Source organism: Pantherophis guttatus, chromosome 3 (assembly GCF_059756535.1).
Source record: "Pantherophis guttatus breed Tessera chromosome 3, ASM5975653v1, whole genome shotgun sequence".
Lineage (NCBI taxonomy): Eukaryota > Metazoa > Chordata > Lepidosauria > Squamata > Colubridae > Pantherophis > Pantherophis guttatus.
The window spans coordinates 120,911,686-120,939,400 of NC_142065.1; the positions used below are offsets into that span (position 1 = coordinate 120,911,686).

A 27,715-nucleotide genomic window follows, 5' to 3' on the forward strand; every position below is an offset into this window, starting at 1 on the left:
GTTTTTGACAGAAATTGTTTTTCTGTTCACTTGCATATTTATAATAAAAAGTTGTTATGAAAAATTCCAGCATTCTCTTCAATAAAAATAATCTTTTGAATTTCTAACCTCCTACCACAATGAAGAAAGGACATTTGGAACACCACAAATATAATATTTTCGTATATTTAAAAGAAAATAACATTGTTTTATTCATTGCTTTCAGTGAAATTTGTGAAAGATATAAAACTTGGTTGGTTTTATAATACAAACGTGTTCCATTATCTATTCAATTAACTGTTTTGTTTTGATTCTGGAGCCTGCCAAAGGAATCAATATAGCTCTCATTATCCATTCAGAGCAAAATTTACTTGACATGGAACATGCATTGTGGCTTATGGGTAGGTTTGTCTGTGAGGATTTGCCATAATCATTCTGCCATGTGAGTTCTCATAGGTCAGCAGAGAATGCCTTAGAGTAAAAAGAAAAAGAAGTTAGAGACTCAAACAAAGATGTCAATGAGCTTTCTTTTGATGTATTTTCTTTTGAAAATACCTCCAAAGAAAGAATATATTATTTATATACTTAATAATTTATATACTTAAAAATATTTAGTCAGAGTAGTGAAATGTTTCTATATATCCCCACTTGTCATGGAATTTCTATAAAAAAAGACATTTTAAGTGGATTTGAACATTTAGATTTGTACGAACACTTCTAGAATTGTGAACTACTTTCTGTAACTAGCTACTTCAAGAACCTTGAAATCTTCCCTAGATTTTTGTGTTTGGCTTCTTAAGGAAACACACATTTCCTTTGTCAATATGATTTTCCTTTTCTCTCCCATCCTACTCTTTTGGTTTCTAGAATTTTTTTTCCCTTTCTTTATTAAAATACAACTTAAGTGTCCCTCTTAGACAATTAGAATTATTTTGCATTTGATATAGTGTCAGATATTCAACAATTATATTTCTGGCTTTTTCTCCTTTTTAGCAAACTGCTTCATATTTATCCCATTGATACAATTTCAACATCTCAGTAATCTCAGCCCATAGTTATATGAGCCTATGCCAGAAACAGAGGGAAACATTCATGTTTTAGTAAAAAAAAAAAAAAAAAAAGAAAGAAAGAAAGAAAGAAAAAGAGAGGGGTTTTTTGCCCCAAAATGCTCACTGCAGTAAGAATTGGGGTTGTGCTAGAAGAAAAAGAAGAAACATAAAAGAAAGAAAGAGAAGAAACAGATGTGAGCAAATATGCTAACCTATCATTTAAGTTTTTAAAAAGGTAGCTATTGAGAATAAATGGGAAAGAAGCATGTTTCTGAATTCATTATGATGGTTTTTCTAGACCACAAAATAATTGATTATTGTGTCTACCAAGTGAACTGTCACACTGTTCTGATTTTTGAACTACCGGTAGCATCATCTACTTTTTTATTCAGTCTAATTTTCAAGATGGTTCTTACATATCTTCCAAAGTGGAGAATAATAGGTAGTTTTAAGATCATGTCAATTTATTCAGTAACTATTCACTAAAATACTGTAGGTCCTTAGCCTAGGCCTCATGTTTTTAACAACTAAGTTTGTGCTTGTAATTTCTCACATGCTGTACCAATTGTTTTCTGTAAGGATTCAAAATATGAACTTTCAAAACAAAGCTCTAAAAATTATTATTGTTGTTGTTGCTTTTGTTATTTTTTATATGTATATTGCTCTTCCTCCTGAAGGAAAACAGTTCAATAATACCTTTTAAAATGTGTTTGAGACTCCCTAGAATTGAATGTACTGTACTGCATCATTCCTCTTCATGTTTGTATTCTAATATTTAATCAGAACAAGAATCATAGATCCATTTGGCCAGATCCATATCTTGCTTTTTCCTTCAAATGAGAGCATTCTGCCAGTATTCTTTATTAATGAATTGAATGATTGGAAAAAATGTATGCAAATAAAAAAAAGAGTACATTGCTTTTTGTATTTTGCTAATCTTCTGTAGCATATGTAAAATAGAGGATGGTTCTGTATTTTATATAAATCTGAATAATAGCCTTCCAAAAGCTACTTTTAAAAGCAAATGGCAATGATATCTTGGGCCTCATTGGTTTCACAATATTTTTGATGGAATGTTTGTCCTGCAGCATTGTCTTCCTGAGAATTTGTAGGAAGGATGTTCACAGGATAAACTTTAATTTGGTTGATCCAAAGCCTAAGATACTTGTTAAAATTCGGTTCTGTCATGGCTGGAATGGATGTAATAAAATCATGAACTTGAATGAAACAATCTGTGGTATAGTTTGCCGAAATATTTGTGAAGCATATAGAAGAAATGAAGGAGTAGTTATTTCATTAAAATTTGTTGCATTTATTTGATAGAAAATAAAATCATATTGAAAGTGATTTAAGTCCTGTATTTCAAAATATAGCTTATAGTCATCCATTCTTCCCCTGGCAGTTATTCCTGATATACAAGAATATATGTATAAAGTTTTTCAACTTGCCCAGAAAATGCATTTCAATATGTTACAAAGTCAAAAGTATATTCCTATGCATGATTACCTAGACATAAACTATAACTCCAAAAGGGACCTTCTCTTTGGTAAGAATGTCAAGGTCTTAAGAGATGTCTTCTGAAAAATGCATGGCACTTCAGTTTTCAGAAAAACAACTTTTCTTGTTCATTCACTTTTGGCCTAGCCACTTCTACAACTATTTATTTGTGATTTTGTTGGTTGGTTGGTCAGATACAGTTAGTTTTATGGTTGGTTGGTTGATCAGATACAGTTAGTTTTATGAACATTTTAAATTGAACTCTACACTCTGTCAGTATCAACAACTTTAGAGAGCTAAGATAATTTAACCATTTGTTTGAAGTGGTGTAGGGTTTCCTGCCTAAGCAGGGGGTTGGACTAGAAGACCTCCAAGGTCCTTTCCAACTCTGCTATTCTATTCTATTCTATTCTATTCTATTCTATTCTATTCTATTCTATTCTATTCTATTCTATTCTATTCTATTCTATTCTATTCTATTCCTGGCTCAGCTTAAAGTAGCTGAAATTGCTAGAAATCTAGCAATACATACCCCCACCCCATTTTTAACATGCTGGGATTCCATTTCTCTTGTTGCAGTAAACTCTTTTCTTTTCATAATTAGTGTCCTCAGGTACACTAGAGTACAAGCTAGAGGTATATGTTATGACACTGCACTGCAAATCTGTGACTTGTCTATGGTATTTATGTCTGATTTCAGGTCACAAAACGTTGGGGTTTGAACTGTGACTTCATGAGAATGGTTTTTGTTGGTGGATCTAAAGTAGATCATGGGTCGGGAATAGTTTTTGCTTCTTGGTCTCAATATTTCAAAGTTAGCAGAAATGATAATAAGTAATTTGAAGATAATCATAGATCACCTTCAAACTACTTATAAGGGTTTGAGAAATGACATGGTAAAATGGCTAAACAAACCAAATCAAACACACCCCAAAAAATAGGTGACCGAAGCATCGCCCTCCTGCTCTATGCAGATAATGCTGTGATTCTCTCCAGGACCCCAGTAGGCCTTAAAAGAACCTTGCAAGCCCTTCTCCAGTATTGTAATTACAATAAACTGGACATAAATTATGAGAAAACAAAGATCATGGCCTTTGCAAAAAGGCCAAAACTTTATTCATGGTATCTAAATGGCCACAAAATAGAGCAGGTAACCACCTTCAAATACCTGGGGGTGGTCATTCAGGCCAATGGTTCAAGAAAAGCATATGGAGAATATGCAGCTGCTGTGGGCTAAAGATCAGTGAGCACCATTCTTAAATTTTTCTGCACAAAGGGAGGATATTATGTCCCAGCTGCAATTAAGCTTTTTCTGGCCAAGTCGCTAGCACAGCTTCTTTATAGGACCTTGCTCGGACCATCAGCTTCATGTTTTACATCATTAGAAATAGTTCAATCCAAATTCAGTAGATCAATTCTCCAGATGCTGCGTTGTGTCTCAAATGCACTTCTGCGTCTAGAGACAGGATTGACAAAAATCGAAGCAAGAATCTGTATAGCATCCTTAAATCTCTGGCTAAAGCTTAACTTCTTTCCGCAAGATCTTGCTCCATTAATCCTCCAAGACAAGTTCTCTTCATCATAGAACAAGGCTGTTGAGTCCAACCTTGCCAAACTAGGCTTTCCCCAGCTTTAATACTCAAGATGGACTATGATCTAGCAAGGCAAACCTTGCGATAAAGGGTGGAGAACATCGAGAGGCAGGCGGACTTAGGGAAAGCTGTGCTGTTTCTGGCTCCAGATGCCATTAGATGTGTCGCTCCTGCCAGCTATCTTAGTCAGTTGGAGTCAGCAAATCCCCGAAAGCATTTGCACTTGCACGGTGCCATGTGCTTCCATCGGCCATCCTGTATGGCAAGTATAAAAGGATACCATTGATGGAAAGATTGTCCTTGCGGCTCAGGAGAGGTGGAGACTGTGGGTCACATACTCCTTAGATGTTCCTTTTATACGGAGATTAGGAAAAAACATATTCTGCCAATAACTGCTAGGTATCCTGGCCGTTCTGACATTACCTATCTTCAGTGGCTGCTTAAGGATGAACAGTCCATAACTACAGCGCAGGTGGCCAGATTCTGCTCAGAAGCACTGGGGATTCATCGCAAACACGTGTCTTCTCCATCATAGTGATGTTATATAACAATTGTGGTAAACCCTTTGCATTACTTAGTCATTTCCCTTTTAGTGTTGAAACCTACAATGGGCCATACAGTTTAGGGATTCCAACTATTGTATAATCAGACCATGTATAATTGACACTGGATTTTATTATAGTTTTTAGCTGTTATTTATTATTGTATACTAGAACTTGTAAGTGTATATATACTGAGTGCTTTTATCTGTTCTGGTCTCTGATCTAAGACTGTAACAATAAATTGTTGTTGTTGAGAAGTGAAAATGGTGGTGGTGTGAAAGTCTCCTGTGTCACTGATAGCCTCACATATTTCCATCTGTCTATAATGTACTTTGCTTAGTCAGTTGATTATATCAATATGAAATCCAGCTTTAAACAATGTGAATGGAAAACTGGCAGTTCCAAGAGTGCATTGCAGATGACCTCAATTAAAAAAAAATGGACAGAGCATTGAACACTACTTCATGTTCCAGTACTTCCTTTCTGGAAATCAGGTTCATTTTAATCTTAGACTTGAGAGAGTGGCAATTTTCTCAAGTCACACAGCTGAAACAGATTCTGCAAATTGTGGGTACTTACAAGGTTTATAAACTCAGAAATTATGGAGAGAATAATTGCAGATGGAAATCAGCAAAGATTAAATTAAGATGTCTTACATGAGAAGCTTAAAATAAAAAACAGAAATAATTACTGTGCACTTTTATTTCTAACCATAGCCTCTAGGATGATGCCAGCCTTGTTCTGTGATTTGTCCCCTTTTCCTCCTCCAGATGTCCAAATGGATTCTTCGGACAGAGATGTTTGGAGAAACTGCCTTTGCGATTGTACATGCCAGATCCTAAGCAAAGTATGTTTGAAGACAAAAATTATACCATCATACTACTTAAAAACCTCCTGGGTACAACACTGGATTTAGAGTTGCATAGTGAGGGTGTTCTTTTCAGTTAATATCTTAATTAAGGTTTAGGGAACACAGGTAAGGGACCAGCCAAAAACACACACCAGGAGAAATCTTAAAAGGAAACTCAGTTGGCATCAGAAAGGACCTCATTTCAGCCTGTTTGGATGTCATGCTATCCTGTTTCTCTCTTTCTGGTTTTCTTTCTTTCGTTAGGTGTCCGAATGAATTCACAGGGGACCAGTGTCAGAACTTCGCAATGGCCAGCTTTTCCAGTATGTCTCTTTCCACTTCTCTCTTTCACTGATTGGTCTTAGCTGTATGATATTTTTAAAGCAAACTTAAATGATTTGGAGCCTTCATTCTTTTGCTGTGTGTTTAAGGAGTTATTAAGTTCAGTTCTACTCTGAACATTACCATAGTGATGTATAGTCCAGGCATAATAAAAGTTTAGCAAAGACTGGACCAAGTTTAAAGTAAAGTGGCCTAAATTCTCCTAGATAGCTCAGAGGATTTTGAATGAAGACCACAGGTAGAGCCAACTTTGTACTAATCCACCTCATATGTTAGACCTGGAGGCACCTTAGAGTAATCTCAAAGGTAGATATCCTTATATGGAAGCTTTCTTATTACCATTGCACAGAAACTTATTAAATCAGATTGTTTGTGATGTTAGCTTTTTCTAGAAGTATAATTCATTATGAAACAAAGGGCTTTGTGTTTGTTCAGAAGCCATGGCTTATGGTTCAAATGTGTGGCTTGTTCTTACAAAAATGTAGAGAAAGTGAACCTTCCAATTTTCCTCCACCAGAATTTCTTCAGTGGCTTGAACTCTAATTCGACTTCAGTTTCAGACTATTATCTTAGTAGAGTGAAGACTAGGTTGAAGCATAATGAATGTCACTGCTGCAGTGTTAAACTAAGCACATACTATATACCCATGCGCATTAGCTGACAAACAGAATTTTATGTACAGATTTGGAAGATTCCTGCACGTAGTCTAAGTAATCTTTCGCCATCTGGAGAGATTTTGGGATCTTCTGTATCAACACCTCTATTGTTTACACATTTCTATCAAATTATGAAACACCAGGGAAGTTCAAGTTCCTTATACATTTGTCCCCCACATACTCTATTTTCAATTTAACAATTTTTCTAATTTCATCAAATATAATTAAATCTGAATACCTTTGTATAAATGCCAAACAAATTATTATGAGAATCATGATATATGAAATCCCATTCTGTACAAATGTGATTAACTACTTGTTAAATATAACAGTTTGCAATAGTAGCAAAAATAACAGTGTTGCCTTCCAAGCCAGGAAGATTTAGAAAAAAACACTATTCTAATTTCATTTGAATGTTCTGCAGAGTACTAGTTGCTCTTATAGGTATTTTAAAACAAATATTGTGGGAACCTGAGATCTCAGTACAACTTTTATCCTCTTGTGAATAAGGAAGCCTGTAAAGCATCAGTCTTCCAAGAGCAATTACAACACAGCATTCCTGAGGTCCCTCCAGCCCTATGAAATAAAATATATGCTCTAGTGATTTAGAGATGCTGTTTATGTATAACTATATAATATAACCTAGTGGGATCTCTGTATTCATGTTGGAAACATCTACAAAGCTAACCAAAAGGTGCTTCTGGATTGAAAGGATTTGCCAGTGACAACACTGTTGCCCAGGGGATGCCTGATTGCCAAATGTAGTACAATCTTCGGGGAGGCTCCCATCATGTCCCCCAACTCAGTGGTATAATATGTGTGGTTAGGTACAGAAATTTTAAACAGTGCTGTTAATCAATAGGATTAGTAGGAATTCACACTTTACATAATAAAAATATTTTTAAAAATCAGAATCAGCAGCACTGAGTAAAAGCACAAGTAAAAAGCACCATTTCATTCTTACAAATGTTATGATTACTGGATTTTACACTGCCCAGAATAAATCTCTTAGATAGCAAGTTGGGCAACATATAGCATGACATACAGCAATTAAAAGCCAAAAAGCCACCCCATCATGGACAAACACAAACAAGCCACTTGATCAATGCCATATAGATCAACTTCATATGGATGGAACCATATGCAATGAATGGAAACTAATCAAGGAGAAAATCAATCTAGAACTGAGGAGACATTACCTGACAATGAGAACAATTAATCAGTGGAACGGCTTGCCTCCGGAAGTTATGGGTGCTCCAACACTGGAGGTTTTTAAGAAGAGATTGGACAACCATTTGTCTGAAATGGTATAGAATCTCCTCCTTGAGCGGAAGGTTGGACCAGAAGACCTCCAAGATCCTTTCCAACTCTATTACTCTGTTATATCAAGGCAGAGTCCCCAAGCCTGCTGACAGAAGCATGTATATAGGGCCTTTTGGAAAAGTAAAAAGGTGGAGATGAGTTTTATCTGTGGGGGAATGATGTTCCTTTGCAGTGAGATTCATAAAGCAAGCTTCACATACTGTTTTCAGCTGAAGAGCCCAATCAGTGTCCATCACTGTTGACCATCAGTGGAGGTTTTCACATTATCCAGTCTTAGAAATTTCCCTTGGACAGACTAATAACAATCTCTCCAGAATATGTATTAATAAAAAGGATAACTGGGCATCTATCAACTGAAAAAAAAATCAAATAGAAGAATGAAATCATTTTTTATCAAACTGGGGTGGCTGCACAAAGAATTTCTGAATATTGTACACTATGTTGAAGATATAATGTTACATTTTTCTCTATATTTATTATTTATTTATTTATTTATTTATTTATTTTTTGAATTTGTATACCGCCCTTCTCCCTGAGGACTCAGGGCGGTGAACAGCCAAATAAAAACATCAGATACAAATATTAAAATACAGTTAAAAATATATATATAAATTTGGCCCCATTAATTAAAACAATAAACCAAACAATTAAAAACACTTAAAAAGAATTAGGCCAGCCCGGCTTGTTGGAAAAGGAAGGTTTTAAGGGCACGGCGGAAGGCACTGAGGTCATGGATTCTCCTTATCTCAGGGGGCAACTGATTCCAGAGGGTGGGAGCCCCCACAGAGAAGGCCCTCCTCCTGGGGGTCACCAGCCTGCATTGTTTGGCTGATGGCACCCCGAGGAGGCCCTCTCTGTGGGAGCGCACGGGTCGATGGGAGGTCGTAGGTGGCAGCAGGCGGTCTCGGAGATAGCTAGGCCCTATGCCATGGAGCGCTTTAAAGGTGATAACCAACACCTTGAAGCGCACCCGGAAGACCACTGGGAGCCAGTGCAGCTCGCGCAGGAGCGGTGTTACATGGGAGCGCCATGCTGCTCCCGTCACTACCCGCGCTGCTGCGTTCTGGACCAGTTGGAGCCTCCGGGTGCTCTTCAAGGGGAGCCCCATGTAGAGAGCGTTACAGTAATCAAGGCGAGAGGTCACGAGGGCATGAGTGACTGTGCACAGGGAATCCCGATCAAGAAAGGGCCGCAACTGGCGGATCAGGCGAACCTGATAAAAGGTCCCCCTGGTTACAGCCGTCAGATGTTCCTCCAAGGACAGCTGTGTATCCAGGAGGACTCCCAGATTGCGAGCCCTCTCTGTGGGGGCCAAGGACTCGCCCCCAATAGTCAGTGATGGAGTCAACTGACTATATCGGGATGCCGGGAACCACAGCCACTCAGTCTTGGAAGGGTTGAGCTTGAGCCTGTTCCTCCCCATCCAGATCCGTACAGCCTCCAGGCACTGGGACATCACTTCAAGGGCATCATTGGGGTGGCCTGGGGTGGAGATGTACAGCTGAGTATCATCAGCGTACTGATGGTATCTCACCCCAAAGCCACGGATGATCTCGCCCAGCGGCTTCACATAAATGTTGAACAGGAGGGGCGAGAGGACCGATCCCTGAGGCACTCCACATATAAGAGGCCTCGAGGTCGACCTCTGCCCCCCTGTCAACACGAACTGCGACCGGTCGGAGAGAAAGGAGGAGAACCACTGTAACACGGTGCCCCCCATCCCCAACTCTTCCAACCGGTGCAGCATGATACCATGGTCGATGGTATCAAAAGCCGCTGAGAGGTCTAACAGGACCAGAACAGAGGAGCAACCCCTGTCCCGAGCCCTCCAGAGATCATCAACCAACGCGACCAATGCCGTTTCCGTGCTGTGCCCAGGCCTGAAACCAGACTGGAACGGATCCAGATAGGATGTTTCCTCCAGGAATTGCGGAAACTGTCGCGCGACCACACTCTCAACAACCTTCGCCAGAAAGCGAAGGTTGGAGACAGGACGATAGTTGGCCAATATTGCCGGATCCAGGGACGGCTTCTTGAGGAGAGGCCTCACCACCGCCTCTTTCAAGGCCGCGGGGAAGTAACCCTCACTCAATGAAGCATTGATAACACCCTGGAGCCAGCCTCGTGTAACCTCCCGGGAGGCCAGTACCAACCAGGAGGGACACGGGTCCAGTAAACATGTGGCCGCACTAAGTCTCCCCAAAATCCTGTCCACATCATCGGGAGTCACAGCATCAAACTCCTCCCAGATAACATTCTCAAGACTATTCCTCGTCACCCTGCCCTGATCTACCCAGTCAGAGTCCAAGTCCCCCCGGATCTGAGCGATTTTGTCATACAGGTATTGTCCGAAATCCTCCGCCCTGCCTTCCAAGGGATCCTCCCGCGCTCCCAGATGGAGCAGGGAGCGGGTTACCCTGAACAGGGCTGCCGGACGATTCCCTGATGACGCAATAGAGGCGGAAAAGTAATTACACTTTGCCGTCTTTATCGCCACTAGGTAGGTCTTAATATGCGACCTTACCAGTGTTCGGTCAGATTCAGCGCGACTGGCCCTCCAACCGCTCTCTAGGCGTCTTTTCCGGCGTTTCATCTCCCTCAGCTCCTCGGTGAACCAAGGAGCCGCGAGGGATCGACAGCGGGTCAGAGGCCGCAAAGGCACGACTCGATCCAAGGCCCCACCAGCCGCCCGATCCCAGGCAGCTACCAGGTCCTCGGCCGAGTTGTGTGCCAGATCATCAGGAATTGGCCCAAGCTCCGTCTGGAACCTATCAGGATCCCTCAGGCGCCTGGGGCGGACCCATCTAATTGGGACCGCCTCCCTGCGGCGGGGTGTAGCGGTACGAAGGTCCAGACGAAGGAGTGAGTGATCTGACCATGACAAGGGTTCCATGTCTATATCCCCTATAACAAGATCACTCAACCACTGGCCAGAGACAAAAATCAAGTCTAGAGTGTGTCCCCCCCCGTGAGTGGGGCCATGAACTAACTGGGTCAGGTCCATGGCCGTCATGGAAGCCATGAACTCCCGAGCCATCCCAGACGTTTCACCAACGGATGGCAAGTTGAAATCACCCATGACCATAAGCCTGGGTGTATCAACTGCCACCGTGGCTATCACGTCAAGTAGCTCAGGCAGGGCTGCTGCCACGCGGCAGGGAGCCAGGTACGCAAGCAGCAAGCCCATCTGAACCCCATGACCCCATCTCACGAAGAGGGACTCACATATATAAATTGTTATGGAATTTTTAAAAAGTAGTGCTTGGGATAATTGCACCTTGAAAACTGAGATCCAGCACTTAATTCTCCTATATTAAGAACAGAAAATTAGAACTAGATCTAAAAATTAATAAAGGGCAATGAAAGGCAAATTTTAGGTAAATTAACTTAAAAGGTAAATTTTAATTGGCCCATGCTATTTGAGTCTGTAGAATCTGTTTACTGTACACATGATTTAAAAGTTAAGGAAACTTTCCTAACGTATAATTTCCAAAATTTCTGATATATGAATAAATTTATAAACAATTCTAATCTTATTTTGGAAAAAAACAGAGGGGTTTAATTCTAAAATTTCTTTATACTTTGAAATAAAATGAATTAGATAGACTCTTGACAGGAAAGAATAGCACAATTTACCTTCTTTATGACTGTGCCAATGAGGCTTGCATAAGCTTTATTATTATTATCAGTTGCATTTATCCAGTGGTTCACAAAATGTGCTAAGCAGCAGTGTGGCTATTGTTAGTATCAGAAGAGGGTATTCTAAGGTGGGCTGGTTCTCTCAAATAAAAAAACAAATGGAATTAGCAGAGATCTGAAAACTAATGTGGCAGATATCTTTTGAGGAAGTGAAACAAGCTACATAGTATAACTGAAATCACAATATGGTTTTAAAATACCATATTTTAAATGGTATTTTAAATACCATATACTATGAAAGAAAAATTCATAAAAATAACACAATATGGCAGTCAAGAAAAAAGTTTATTCGAACCATTCCTATTTCTTTTTTCTCACACATATACAACATACACCACACAGAAAAATATAAATGGCAGCATTCCTTCTCTCTCAATCTCTCCTACACCTCTTTCCCCTTTTGTTTCACCTAACTTCACGGTAGAAGTGTTATGTAGACTCCAAAGCTGCTCTCTTCTTTGTGATGTTTTAATTAGTCTTTTCAAAGAGATTTGTTTTTGGGAATTGAGTATTGGATTGGGTAATCTAGAATTTATAATTTTCTGTTATCTCTCTGGTATTTGTAGGCTGAGGCATTTACACAATTATTTTAGCTGAGATAAGCTTAAATGTTGTATCTACTAATTCCTATTTATTTATTTAAATTTATTATGTCCACTCATAAGACTCTGAACAACTGATAATATCCAAATATACAATTAAAATTAAAAAAAAAAAAAAGACATGGCAGCATGGATTGAAAACAGCCCTGCCAATAAAACAACAAACTGTCCCCAGCCTGGGAACTGAGCCAGGCCTTAGGGGCTTTCCAGAACCCCAGAAGAATGGGTGTTGTTGTCCCTATCTCTGAGGCCATGGTGTTTTAGAGTATGGGGCAAAGAAGGCATGCTTTCTTGCTTTAATCAGATGAGTTTCAATTGAGAATTCCTGGAGGACACACACTTTGCCCGAATGTAGTGGGTGGGAAGAAGCAATGGAAGATAGATAGTTCCTCAGATAACCATGAAGGGCTTTATAGGTAACAACCAGCACCTTGAACTGTACCTGGAAGCCAATTGACAACCAGGTCCGTTTGAAACACACTGTAACATGGGCATAAAGAGAAGTGACCATTAATGCTTGAACCACTGCATTTTGAATAGCCGTAGCTTCATGAGGGTCTTCAAGGGAAGCCTCACATAGAGTACATTGCAATATCCAATCATGAAGTGATTAGGGCATGAATGACCTTCTTAAGAGCCTTCCAGTCAAGGAAAGGATGCAAGTGGGGTGGAAGATGAATCTGCGCAGAGCTACCACTTGCTCATTGATAGTAGTTGCAGACCTATGAAAACCTCCAAGAAGCAACCCCATCCAAGATCAATGGCTGAAATGTTCCCTGTTAAGGGGCGCCAAGCAGCCACAGCCACTCAGTTTTGTCAGAATTGAGTCCAAGGCTGATCCTTCCCATCAAGACCTGAACTTTTAATACACTGGGGTCAGTACATTGAAAGTTTTACCTGTGTAGTCTGGAATTGGGATGTAATGCTGCCTATCTGTTGGATCCCAAAATGACAGATGAACGTACCTAATGGTTTCATATAGATTTTAGAGCTGCTTCTAATTCAAGGGGAATATTAATGTTCTCTTTTTAAGATCAACTATGTCTCAATGACTTTATAATATATTTTTCATAACACCCAATTTCTTATAATTTTGGCTTCAAAATAATAATTGGCTTATTATTGTTTTTAATGCTTTTATTTGTAAAGCTGGTCTATGACTGTAATAGAAATTGATTGATTTGGCTTCAAATTAGTTTAAATTATACTATTATTTCTGCATGTCATAGAAATTATTTGCAAGAATAATAAGGCTCTGCACTAATTTGAAAATGTTTCAGAAGAAATATGCAAGCACAGCATCTCTCCGCTGATATCAGCTTCACTTTTTTTAGGCTTATGTGGAAGCCTGAAAAAAGGATGCAGTAACTGTAAGAATCCTATTAAGCGGACTATTAAAACAGCTATTTTCAAGGCTACATAGAAGTCTAAAAAAGTTGGGCTGCTTATGTAAATAGCCAAGAGTTTCTGTGCTCATATAGAGTCTGAGGTATTTATTCTGAATCCTTTTTGAAGGTGCATAGAGTCAAAGAATACTTAACAAGAAAGAAAGTTCTCTGTAGAAAGATTCTCGACTTGTGTTTATGTATCTGTGCTATTTTTGTACTTTTGCTAACAATACTGTTTTCTTTTGATACTGCCCCTTGGATGTTGATTAGCCAAAAGCAAGCTATTCTAAATACATACTTGATGTTTCTTTTAACATTTGGAAACTTCTCTTACAAATATATTTATCTTCTCTTTTTCTTCTTTTTTCTGTATTGGCAGAGCATCTTGGATTAGAGTTAAAGGGTATGAAACAAACCATTCATTTGTTAAACAGACACCATAGTTCTTCACATTATGTTTTTACAGTTTTTATGGGGTGACCAAGAATATCAGCTGTTCATCTCTTATTCTGGCACAGTTTGGGGAAAAATCATGTATATGCATATGTACAGTATATGTATATACATGTGCCTATACAGTATACACATGCAGTCAAAAACCAGTTTATCTATATTAATATAAATATAGATAACTCTGCCTGGATGCACTGAAGCACTTTTCTATGGGGCTCAGTGAGACCAGAAGTAAAGTGCTGGCTCAGTAGCACTTTTGTGCCATTTTAGTCTGCGCTTTTTGGAGATCAAAAAAATTACCTAGGTCAGTTTGGAAAATCACAGCCTTGTGTAACTATAATAGTGGATACAAATCCTAGTAAAGAACAGATTTGTACTAAAAAAAAAGTTATAGCAATTCTACAAAACCAATCAAAGTCAAATTTACAACCATTCCTTCGCACCTCATTTAATTTCATGCTAGTTTGAGAATATTTCTTTTAAAAGGATTGACCTAGCAGCAAAACAATATTGCAGCACTCCCCCCTTGGATCAGCAGAATTTGTATTGCTCCAATTTGCTTCTTCCTCCAAAAGATTTTCTATTAGTAAAAGGGGAAAGGGGAGATTGCAGTACCCCTGTTATATATACCCTCAATGTTTTCTCCAGAAAATTAGACTGAATGAATGCAGAATGCAAGTGCAAGGCAGGAGAAATAGCAAGTACTTTAAGATGTACAATATTAAATCTTTGATTTCCAAACACATAGACTTCTACATGAAGGAACATGAAGAATATCCCCAACTCCAATGCAGGAACATAATCCAGCAGTTTACAACCTCAGACTTCTATAGGAATGTTCATAGAAGTGCACATGCCTTCATGAATGGGAAAAAGCCAAAAACCATACATGCCCAAGAGTCACTGGCTACATTAATGAGGGAGAATTGCTATGTATTTGAATTTCAGTGATAACTATTCCAACGGGGTGGGAGAATGCTACCTCTTAATACCTGTGCATAATGTGAAATACTTTCTCAGTAATGCTGTATGCATAAATGCCAGGTGCAACACATTGTCCTGCAGAGCAAATAGCTAGAGAAAAAAGGGCAGCCTAAAGGGACCCACCTGATCCCTCTCATAGGCTTTCTTCCAGGAGTAGTAACACTGCCACTTGATGGCCAGTCAACTCTCCGATGTATGGTGCTCTCAATGGTCTTCAAAGTGACCCAATGTAATGTGGCCGCTGCAAGCACCACACATTGAACTATTAGAAAACATAGCCTCCTACAGCACCTGTTTTATTGGTGGATCCAATGCCTGGAATAGCTACTTCATTGCACCTAGTAATGGGAAGACACATTGTCAGTGAATGAATTTTAAGTCACTTTTCATGTATTCATTGAATGCATGTTTTATTCATTTGTCCTTTATCCTATTCTGTATAATTCCATGCCACTGGAATTGCTATCTTTAAAAAACAAAATCTGGCAGAAATTTGCAGCATAAGGAGGGATCAATTCTGGTCTAAATGTCTTATTCTTTTCCAACTGAAAATTGAAGTTCATAGTTTCCTAATTAAAAAACTATTAGTTTCAAGAGGAAATCAACATTTTTACACTAATTAACAACAGCTAAATGCACACACAGATAACAAAGCTTGTTTATGTTCAGGAATCATTCCTGGGAATAGAACCAGTGCTGCCTTTCTTAGCCCCTGGGCTTTTCTCTTTTTCCTTATGAAGGTGAATTACATTTGTTTATCATTAGTGCTCAGTCAACCATTTCCATTTCCACCTATTAAAATTTTCTGTTCCTTCTGCCAGTGGGTATCGTTCTTGCACCTCTGAACGGCTGAAATTCAGCAAGGTGATTTCCAGCCATTTGAGATTTGGAAGGAGAACATTAGGGAGGAATTGCAGTGTTTTGACTCCCAGAAGCCTCCTGCTTCCACTTGCACAATTAGTGGATGGGTAGGAGAGAAGAAAAGAAAGTCAGTAGTGCCCTCTCCCCACCAAACTGTGTACGATGATGGCTCTGATGGAATCATCCCGATCCTTACAGGAGAGTTGCTACAGCATTTAGTAGTGCTAATTCCAAACTGACCTATGAGAATATAATATTTTTCATGCATTATCATCATGTTCTTTGTGATGGAAACCACTTTTCCACTTCTTTGATTTATTTTTGTTCCTAGGAATGCTAGTTTCCTATTTTATATGCTATATGACAAAAATTTACACATTAAAGACTAATTGTGCCAATAGCAGCTTGTGTATCAGATTTATACTACCACACTTGCCATGCTTAAATAGGAATATGTCTCACTGAATTCAGTGAGATCTGTTTTTAATAGATAAATTTGACTGGAAATTATAAATCCTTCCCAGGAGCAAATCTTGTGTAAATGAAAAGCATAATGTGGAAAGTGGCCTCGGATTGACATTGCTATTGATTCAAAAACATTCTGACTTGCTATTTTGAATTGAGGATTTTTGACATTCATTCCTGACTTATGCTTGTTTCGCTTTATTTAAAAATCTCTTTCTTTCTAGGCTGACTGTTGTGCCAATAAACTTATTTTGCCATGCTGTCTCTTCTTTTTTTCATACTTTCTGCCAGCCATGTATTTCCTGTGATGCTCATGAATGACATTATGTCACATGTGCTGGTTTGCACTTTATATTTTTTATCATAGAATGATAATTTGTGATATGCAGTCAAAAATATCACAGATATATCACATGAACAATTGTGTTATCCCAATGTCTTATAATTAAGTAAATTTTGATTTACATTGTCTTGTGTTCTTCTGTAATTCTTCTGTAAGGTTCATACAGTATAAATATACACATATTGTTTTATTTACTTACTGCAAAGCAAAGTGATAAATTTCTTTCCAATTAAGCAATATATTTTGTTGTGTGAAAGTATCACAACTATATACTTAACAGAATCATCAATAATAAGATTTAGTTGTGAATCTTTGTTGGAAATGGTTGAATATTGAAATATTTTCCAGTTCTCAAATGGAAGTTTGATCAGTCCAAGTAACTCTGCTAAATGACTAGGAGAATCATAGCAAATATTATTTTCTTAATAGTTTTATTCTTATCTGAAATTTATGGCTGGTAAACTTGCAAAAATCTACACAATATCTTAATGATGTGTATTTTTTGCAGTAAGGGCAAGTATATTTACCAATTTGAGAATTAACATTTGCTACATTCTTAAATAGGTTTACTGAAACTGTTTCCCTTTGTTTTAAATCCATCATTATGTACATTATACTAACGAGATCAATTTTTATAGCACAATTTGGCAGCTGTTTTTTAAATGAATTCTCCCCACTTTGAAAAATAAAAAATTAGAAATCATAGCAAAGATGGATAACTAATGCACATTGCAATTGAAATGGGGCAGATAAATTTCAAAACAGAAATAAGGAAGATAGAGTATTGATGGCTTTTCAGTTTCACTGAAAAGCAGAACAAATTACTTTCTGAACATGAAGACTAGATTTGTAATTTCTTAATGCATTCACATTTCAAGAGTCAGGTATGGATTGAAATATAAACATGTTAAGGCTTTTGTGATTGAAATGTAGCACAATTGTTTCCAGGTACTTTCTTATCTGAAGTTAAAAGCAACTGTTCCTTTAACAGAGTTTGAAATGTAAAATCTATAGCTTATTTGCATAACTAATGCATATCACTTTTCCTTCTATATAATGATCTGACATTTACAAGAACAGCAGGAGAGAAACTCAAAGGAGAAATAAGCATGATGTGTGAAAACACTTTAAAAGTTAGCGAGTGGAGTGGAATTCAAATTATAATTCGTTTCAGACATCCTGAAAATCTTAGCACTTCTAGCTAAATTTCTCAAGTTTTTAAAGTGCATGAATTGCTTTAGTTTCACAATTTGACAAGCCAAAACTACTGACAGTAACAGCTAGAGTCTTTTTTCCTGAATGTGAAGTTCAAATAGATGTATTGCATCTCCCTTGCTAAATTGCTGTATGCACTCTCTTGTTCAGTCTTCAGAAATTCTAGAAATTGCATCACTGAGAAACATAAATGTGTTTCTCCCACCCACTGTTTAATGTAAAAATAAATTAAAATGACAAATAAGTATTCAGGTTTACACCCCACCCCACACCCCACCCCAAATTCTTGCAACCTTATACATTTGAAAACACCATCCCAGAAATCTTGGGGCTTCTGGATGCTCTTTTGGGTTGGTATAGATCAGAGACATACGATCTGACTTGTTTTTGTTTGTTTGACTGGCTCAGAGGGTGATGTTTTTCAGGATCTGGGTACAGCAGGGAGACTATTTCTTATTTTTTTACTCTACATTTGTATTTATAGGCTTAATCCTAATCTAAGGTGACCAGATTTTAACATTGGTAAAGCGGGACACCCACCATTTTGTGGGCGTGGCTTAGAGGTCACGTGACTGGGTGGGCGTGGCTAGCTGGTCATGTGACCAGGTGGCCATGGCTATGTGTATAGAAAAAAGTCATTTCTGACAGGTCCTCGCACTTTTGACTGGTTCTCATACTTATGACCATCCTCACATTTATGCCCGTGCAGCATTCTTAACAACCATGTCACTCATTTCACAACTGCTTCTCTTCACCATGATGACAAGATAGGGCAAAAATGTAAAATGTGAGGACAGTCGTAAGTTCGAGGACTGGTCAAAAGTGTGAGGACCAGACCAGTCAAAAATAACTTTTTCAGCCCTCTGAGTAGTCCATATGCATAAAAGGATACAGCAATAGAGAGGGATGAAGGAAGAGAAGGGAAATTAAAGTAGGAGTCAGGGTAAGAGGGAAGAAGAGAGGAGGAGAAGGAGAAAGGAAGAGGAAGTAGGGAGGAGAAGAAGACGGGGGGAAGAGAAAGTAAGAAGGAAAGAAAAGAGAGAGGTGATAGGTTTGAGGAGAAAGATTGCTGTACAAAAAAAAAAGATGAAAGGGAAGAAAGCCAACCCCAAACAAATATAAAGATATTAAGATAAAGAATGAATTGTTAAACTTTAAAGAATAAAAGAGAACAAATATGAATAAATAGCAATAATTAGAAACACACATACAAACATACAATGTATTTTCTTTGAACAGAATATTTGGCTGGTTCACAAATTTAAACAGTGTTTAGACATTTCAATTAAATTTACAATTTCTATATTTCCTTTTTGCCATATTTATTCCTCATCTATTTTTTAAAAAAACCAATATTACCCTTCATCCTCATCTCTAATCTTAATCAAATTCAATTTTTCCCTTCTATTCTATATTATACCCCTTCCCATTGTCATCTATTTTTATATCCATCCTCACATTGGTTAATTATGTAATTATGTAATACAGTTGTTTAATACAAATTCAACATTTTAATATAAATCAATTAGTTATATAACTATCTTTTTTGTATATTAATCAATATGAACATGAATATTCCAATTATTTCCATGAAATCCAATTTCTTGCAAATCAATTAATTATATTTACCAATAATAATAAACCAAATAATTTCTCCCATATATTCCTCCAAACCACAACTTAACCATTCCTGCTTTCAACACAATATACAATTAATAATATCTCAATTATTACAATTCCCTAGTTAAATAGAGCTTTTTTTCTTTTGTGTTTTAAAATCTTGAACTCTCCTCTTTTGCCCTAAATTTCCCATTGTTTGCAGTTTTGCACCTACCTTTTTTGGTGACGAAAAAGAAAAAGAAATCTCTCTCTGCCTCATTTTGCCACGCTGCAGCAAAGACCCTTCTTTACTTTCGCTTTCGCTTTTTCAGCATAGTTAGGGGAAAAAAATCTCCAGCACTCTGCAGCTAGCATCTACAGAGCCCTGAGCAAAACAGCTGAGAGCAAATCAGCTAAGAGTGGGGAAGCCGATCTAATCAACTTGTGCTAATTAACCTATGCTGAAGCTTTAAGGGGCTGTTTTTTCTATTTTTGCAGGCATCGGTCTACTCATTTGTTTTCTTTTAACACTGATCAGCTGTAGGATGGCCCTTTGAAGCCCCGCGGCAAGAGTTTAAACAGTTTTTTTCCCTCGGACTCAGGAGGCAGCTGGGAGCAACCCACCACTGCGTGGTGCATTCTTTCCCAAAATCGGGACTTTTTTAAAATGCCGCGGGACGCGGGACAAATTGTTCAAAAGCGGGACTGTCCCGCCAAAAGCAGGATGACTGGTCACCTTATCCTAATCCTGTGTTTTTTACATATAACAGGAATTTTAAACTGATCTTAAGAAAAAAATTATTCAGGCCTAATAATTGAACCAAAGAGGCAATATTCAACACTGTATTCCTTCAGTGATTCTTTCATGTACTACACACTGAGGTGCCTCATTCTGAGACACAAAAAAGGAAGTAGCCTAGTGGAAGATTACCTAAGAGTCTATCAATCTAGACCAGGGCTTTTTTTTTCTCATGGCCTCCTGAGATTCATATACTTCTGTATAACTGCATCATAAATCACTGTTAGTTGGAAATATGGCATGGGCCTATGACCCATGTTGAGAAGCACTATTTAGGGAGGGGAGGATTGGCAGGGCATTAGAAATATAAGAACATACTGTATGTTATGACTGGATCTATAAGAACTTTCTTTATAAAAGAAAACACAGAGATAGTTGATTCCAGACAGAGCACCTTTTATAGAGAAGCTAGAGGATGCTACATATTTATTTTATTATTTATTTATTTATTTCAATTTGTATACCGCCCTTCTCCTAGTGGACTCAGGGCGGTGAACAGCCAGAACTAAAAAACATGCCAATACAAAATTTAAAATTGTTAAAAGAATTACATAACTGGCCCAATTTAAAACAATTCAATTAAAACCCAAAGATAATTTAAACCTAAAAAACTAAAAAAATGGGGAGGGGGTTCACGCCAGCCCTGCTTGATGGAAAAGAAAAGTTTTCAGGGCACGGCAAAAGACCCAGAGATCCGATATCCTTCGTATCTCCGGGGGCAAATCGTTCCAGAGGGCAGGAGCTGCCACAGAGAAGGCCCTCCTCCTGGGGGTCGCCAGCCGACATTGCCTGGCTGACGGCACCCTGAGGAGTCCCTCTCTGTGGGCACGTACTGGTCGGTGGGAGGCTATCGGCGGCAGAAGGCGGTCCTGCAAATACCCAGGTCTTATGCCATGGAGCGCTTTAAAGGTGGTAACCAACACCTTGAAGCGCACCCGGAAGACAATTGGAAGCCAATGCAGCTCACGCAGGAGAGGTGTCACATGGGAGCGCCCCGTCGCTCCCATAATCCCCTGCGTGGCCGCATTCTGCACCAGTTGGAACCTCCGGGTGCTCCTCAAGGGGAGCCCCATGTAGAGAGCATTGCAGTAGTCCAGGCAGGAAGTGACGAGTGCCTGAGTGACTGTGCGTAAGGAGTCCTGATCCAGAAAGGGACGCAACTGGCGAATCAGGCGGACCTGATAAAAAGCCCCCCTGGCCACGGCCGTCATATGCTCTTCTAAAGACAGCCGTGCATCCAGGAGGACGCCCAAGTTGTGAGCCCTATCCGTGGGGGCCAATAACTCGCCCCCAATAGCCAGCGATGGCACCAGCTGGCTATATCGGGATGCCGGAAGCCACAGCCACTCGGTCTTGGAAGGGTTGAGTCAAAGCCTGTTACTCCCCATCCAGATCCGCACGGCTCCAGGCACCGGGACATCACTTCAAGGGCATCGTTGGGATGGCCAGGGGTGGAGATGTACAGCTGAGTATCATCAGTGTACTGATGGAACTCCACCCCAAAGCCACAGATGATCTCACCCAGCGGCTTCACATAAATGTTGAACAGAAGGGGCAAGAGGACCGACCCCTGAGGCACCCCACAAACAAGGTGCCTCGGGGTCGACCTCTGCCCCCCTGCCAACACCGACTGCAACCGGTCGGAGAGATAGGAGGAGAACCACCGCAGGATGGTGCCCCCCACTCCCAACCCCTCCAACCGGCGCAGCAGGATACCATGGTTGATGGTATCAAAAGCCGCTGAGAGATCTAACAGGACCAGGATAGAGGAGCAACCCCTATCCCGAGCCCTCCAGAGATCCGCCAACGCGACCAATTCCATTTCCGTGCTGTGCCCAGGCCTGAAGCCGGACTGGAGCAGATCCAGATAGACAGCTTCATCCAGGTACCCAGGAAGCTGTTGCACCACCACTCTCTCAACAACCCTCGCCAAGAAGGGAAGGTTGGAGACTGGATGATAGTTAGCCAAAACAGCCGGATCCAGAGCAGGCTTCTTGAGGAGGGGCCTCACCACCGCCTCTTTCAAGGTGGATGGCAAGACACCCTCACTCAAGGAAGCGTTGATAATCCCCTGGAGCCAGCCTCGCATAACCTCCTGGGAGGCCAGCACCAACCAGGAGGGACACGGGTCCAATAAACATGTGGTTGCGTTCAGCCGCCTGAGTATCCTGTCCACGTCCTCGGGAGCAACAGTGTCGAACTCCTCCCAAATGACAGTCTCAAGACCGGCATCCATCATCCCGTCTGTACCTACCCAGTCAGAGACTAAGCCTTCCCGAATTTGAGTGATTTTATCATGCAGATACTGAACAAAATCCTCAGCACGACCCTGCAAGGGATCCTCCCGCGCTCCCAGATGGAGGAGGGAGTGGGTCACCCTAAACAGGGTGGCCGGGCGATTATCTGCTGATGCGATAAGAGTGGAAAAATAGTTACATTTTGCCGCTTTTATCGCCACTAGGTAAGTCTTAATATGAGATCTTACCAGTGTTCGGTCAGGTTCGGAGCGACTAGATCTCTAACTGCTCTCTAGGCGTCTTTTCCGGCGCTTCATCTCCCTCAGCTCCTCGGAGAACCAAGGAGCCAGATAGACTCGGCGACAGGTCAGAGGCCGCACAGGCACGACTCGGTCCAAAGCATCAGTGGCCGCCCTATCCCAGGCGGCCACCAGCTCCTCAGCCGAGCCATGAGTCAGAGCCTCAGGAAATGGCCCAAGCTCCATCTGGAACCTATCAGGATCCATCAGGCGCTTGGGGCGGAACCATCTGGTCTGTTCCACCTCCCTGCGGCGGGGTGTGGCGGTTAGAAAGTCAAGCCTAAGAAGGGAATGATCCGACCATGACAAGGGCTCAGTCACTAACTCCCCTATCTCAAGATCATTCATCCACTGTCCAGAGACAAAAATCAAGTCCAGAGTGTGTCCTCCCATGTGAGTGGGTCCGTGAATTAATTGGGTCAGGTCCATGGCCGTCATGGAAGCCATGTACTCCCGAGCCCCCTCAGACGCTTCGCCGACAGACGGCAGGTTAAAGTCCCCCATGACCATAAGCCTGGGGGTCTCCATCGCCACCTCAGCAATCATGTTGAGGAGCTCGGGCAGGGCCTCTGACATGTGGCAGGGAGCCAGGTACGTAATCAGCAAGCCCATCTGCCTCCCTTGTCCCCACTTCACAAGGAGGGACTCACATCTGGCTATCTAAGGTACAGTGGCCTCCCTTGGGGCGAGACCTTCCTTTACCAGAACCGCCACCCCCCACCCCTCCCCTGGGACCTCAGCTGATGAAATGCATAGAAGCCCGGAGGGCACATCTCAACGAGGGGGACCCCCTCTCCTGGCCCAACCAGGTCTCCGTAATACCTACCAGGTCCGCACCCCCCTCCTGAACCAGATCACAAATGAGGAGGGCTTTATTTACCACTGACCTGGCATTGCACAACATTAACCGAAGGCCCCGGGCCTGAGGATCTGAACAACCTGGGGTGCAAGACGAGCATTGAGGACCAGAGCACGCAATCGCCCACAGACAGCGAGTGCGCCCTCCCCTAACACGATATGGCCCCCTGCTCCCGCTGTATCTGCCCCTCCCACCCACAATGCCGATGGAAACGCCCTCCCCAATATAGGAATTATATCTGCTGTATCTGCCCCGCCCCCCCGACACCTGTGGGTTACCCCCCAGACCCACCCCGGTTGTTACATTCTCCCTCCCACCCCTTAAAAAATGAATTAAAAATGCATACAAAGAGCTCTTAAAATCCCCAACACCTCCATGCCACCTCTCGGGATCCCAGGACCCGTCTTTGAGGTATTTCTTAGCCAGGCCAGTGGGCCACTTCCAGGAATGGGGGGTATTCCTTAAAGCCCATAAGTCCGATCTTGAATATAATCATGGAACCATAGACAACCATAGAAGAGGGTGCGAAGAATGGCAAACAGAAGATATTAATAGTGGGCTAGGAACTGGCTAAGCTTCTCCCAAACATCGGGAACTTCCTCGCCCAGGCATCCTCTCACAACAGCTGAGAGGCCTAGCTGGTAACCACCATCGTCCTCTCACCACGACGGCATCCCAGAGTCCACTGGGAGTTCTGTCCGGTGGTATTCTCGGCCATTTCAGAGCTCCCACCCCGCATGGCCGGTTCGATGTCATAAAACCACAACTGCCCTCTCACAGCAGTGGGAATCCCCACCCAAGACAAGCCAGTTCCATGGGGGGGAAAAACCAGTGCCTTCCCAGCTGTCCAAGTCCAAGTCCCAGCTCACTGATCGCTAGTCCTGGGCGGGGTCCCCAGATGGAACTAAGGGGCCCAGGATTCAACAGCCCTCTTGGGGGGGGGGTAGAGAAGTCATATAGGGTTAATACCCCAAAGACCCCTCATGCCCGGGGCGTGCCCAGCAAAAAAAACAAACAATAAACACAGCCGATGTCGCTCCAGCTTGTAGTCCCAGCAGCAACCAGCAGAGAGCAGAGGCGGTCCCTTTGTTATCCCCTGGGTACAGCAGGTCTCGTCATCGCCATCGGACCAGTGGAGTAAGACCCGAGCCAGCGAGCCACCTCCAACTCCCTTCGGCTCCGCCACTCCAGCTCTCGCCCCCTTCGTCCAGCCGGCCCGAGACCCCCGCAGACTTCCCAGGCAACCCTCTCCGACACTCCTGGAGAGGGCCCGCGCCGACCTCACTCCTCGGCCTCTCAGCGACCCGGCCCGCTACATATTTGATAAGCTTGGTTATCCAGTCAGGGACAGAAGACCCAACCTCACAGAGGCCCCATCTCATCCACCTTATCAGAACCCAAAGAAAAGGAGATGGTAGTTGCTAGAGAGATGAAGGAAGATGACCGGTGTGGGTGACTTGGTGTGCCCCTACTTAATGAATGGGGCCTGTAATGTGAATGAACAGAGTCTTATAAGAGTGGTATCACTTTGAAACACATTCCCCAACTCACAACATTCAGGGATGGTCCAAAAGTATAATATGGATGATGGTATCAAATGGAACTGAGAAGTTGAAAAGGACTGGGGAGGGTACACTTTCAAATTAACATCATCAACCAAAGCAACAGGTGCCATGTCTGTACCATGCCTAGACTTGAATCCAAACTGAAAGTGGTCCAGGTAATCCAGGTAATTCTTCAAGAACACTCTGTAGCTGAGGCAGCTATATCACTACCTTTTTAATAACCTAAAACTGTTGAGTCCAGGGAGAATTTCTTGAGAATGGAACATACCTCTGCCTCCTTCAACATCTCTTCCCTCAAAGAAACATTGACCATGTCCCACCCCAGCTTGTCATTCATAGTTCACAGCCCAAATCGGCCATGAAAGTCATGGGTCAGGTCCAGCAGTGGTAGCATTCATCTTCACCAGATTACACAAGATGAAAAGAGCCTCTGATAATATTGTAAATCTTTTGCTCCATTAAACATTTTGTTCGCAGAATATCAAAAGTATGGCCAACATTTATTTATTGGTCAAATTTAGAAACCTCCTGTTTCCATCACAGAGGGACTCTTGGGAGTCTACAAGCATCAGTAACTTTGTCAACAAAAACTTACACTGTGATGATAGCACAGTGGCTAAGTGGTATATCTCCCTCCCATCTTCCTTAACAGGAAACAGGTAATTTTAAACAAGGCCACTGGATGTCAACTTACTGATGTAATAAGAGCAGAAAAGACCAAATGCTTTACTGCTTTTATCATCATGTAGGTTCAAACAAGATAGTGCATCTTTGCTGGGTCATATTTTCTTTTTACCTTTCTCCACTGGTACTCTAGTTATTGCTTCTCCATTTACCAGAGATCCTGAGTAAATCAAGGAGCCCCTGAGACCAGACTACTGAGGGAAATCACATCAAGTCTTTGGCTGCTTCCCAGGTCTTAGATACCACAAGATAATGGAACAACCTCTTAAGTCATTAGAGAATTCTACAATTTCCCTCTAGTATCCATCTGGATCTATTACACATCTGGAATGGACCATTTTAATAAATCCATGAAACAATAGAGAGAAATCTCATCTGGATCAGGAGCTGATCTGATCACAGTAAAGATCTCAGTTTGATGTCTTTCATATCCAAATCATACAGTTGATCAGAAGTACAATAAGTTCATATGTGTGGTTGGGCAAGATATTATTTCGGGCAAGCCATGGTTATCACTTCAGCTCTTCCAGACTACTTCCTCCCAGCATATAGAAATTGAATTTCTCTGCACCAGTAGTGAAGGAAAGTCTAAAACCAGTCTGGCAACAAGCTCCAGACCCACTAGAAAGAATCTTTCTGGGCAGCAGAATGGCTAACGGGTAAGTACAACCCTCACTTTTTCCATATTGCCCAAGTTAACACATATTACAGTTAAGAGCCATGGTGGCGCAGTGGTTAGAATGCAATACCGCAGGCTACGACTGCTGGCTGCCTCAATTTGGCAGTTCAAATATCACCAGGCTCAAGACTGACTCAACCTTCCATCCTTCCAAAGTCGGTAAAATGAGGACCCAGATTGTTGGGGGCAATATGCTGACTCTGTAAACCACTTAAAGAGGGCTATAAAGCACTGTGAAGCAATATATAAGTTAAGTGCTATTGTTATTGCTACACCTGCCATTCTTGCAGGAAAGACCCCCTGGTCATAGGCACAAAATCCTTCCCGGTTATTGCTGCTAAGGAACCCAAACTTTGGAAGGGCAGTTATAAGGCAGTTGTTGGCCTCCCTTCTGCGTGACAAATACCCCCTCCCAAAATATCTCCCAAGACTAGGGGGGCACTAAAATGTTCTTTCTCTCTTCCTCCTCTATAAACTTAATAGCAAGTCCTCTAGACAAGATTATCATGTCCTAGGACCTACCCTATCCTTCCCACAGACATCATCAGTCATCCGAAGGCTAATATTTGAAAATGCCACTTTCACCAGCCTCCAAATTATTTCCCATCTTTACTTCCATCTCATTTTCTTCCTCTTTCTCATTTTCACCTTTCCCACACCAGCCCTATGCTCACTTGGGCTGCCAGGATCTGGATCTATTTTTTCATTCCAGAGGGACCATTCATCAATACCTTTTGCCTCTCCCTTGGGAATATATTAATCTACAGCAATCTGATATTAGCAATTTGACAAGATTGTCTCCCCCCCCTCCCCAATTTCTGGTCATGGCAATAATTCCCTCTCTTCCCTAGCCATGGCAACTGAAAGAATAGCTGTGAGATGTTTCCATTAATCTCCAAAGGAATGAATTTGAGGTACATGAAGGTTGAAATACAGACAGATAGTAAAATTGCCAGAACAAAATATGGCTAACGGTCCATAAAATAAACAAAACAAAACAAGTTTTTAAGACCTCCAAGAAATATCTTCCTTTTTTTCCCTCACCTTAAAGCACTAATCAGCAGTAGTCTTCCTGATGGTGTGTCATTAAATAGAACACAGTGAGCAGAGAAAAGGACAGAAGTTATGAAATATCTTCCAGTTGCTTAAAAATT

At 41.2% G+C, this 27,715-nt stretch overlaps 1 protein-coding gene and 1 long non-coding RNA gene across 6 annotated transcripts in view; one reads left to right on the forward strand and one right to left on the reverse strand.

Moving 5' to 3' along the window:
• NRG2 (neuregulin 2) overlaps window positions 1-27,715 on the forward strand; it is a 389,806-nt gene that overhangs the window by 343,723 nt on the left and 18,368 nt on the right. For 2 of the 5 annotated variants that reach the window (XM_034411676.3, XM_034411679.3), the window contains 2 exons: window positions 5,774-5,832; window positions 13,899-13,922. In XM_034411676.3, coding sequence (XP_034267567.1) covers window positions 5,774-5,832; window positions 13,899-13,922 — 83 coding nt within the window. Of the gene's footprint in view, window positions 1-5,429; window positions 5,507-5,773; window positions 5,833-13,898; window positions 13,923-27,715 lie in introns of all 5 variants that reach the window. The other 3 variants (XM_034411677.3, XM_087891234.1, XM_034411678.3) reach the window with 2 other exon arrangements.
• Window positions 388-27,686, reverse strand: LOC132711651 (uncharacterized). The gene is made up of 3 exons (XR_009622454.1): window positions 27,606-27,686; window positions 5,371-5,497; window positions 388-450 (listed from the first exon to the last, which is right to left on the reverse strand). It is a non-coding gene; the product is annotated as an uncharacterized LOC132711651 (long non-coding RNA).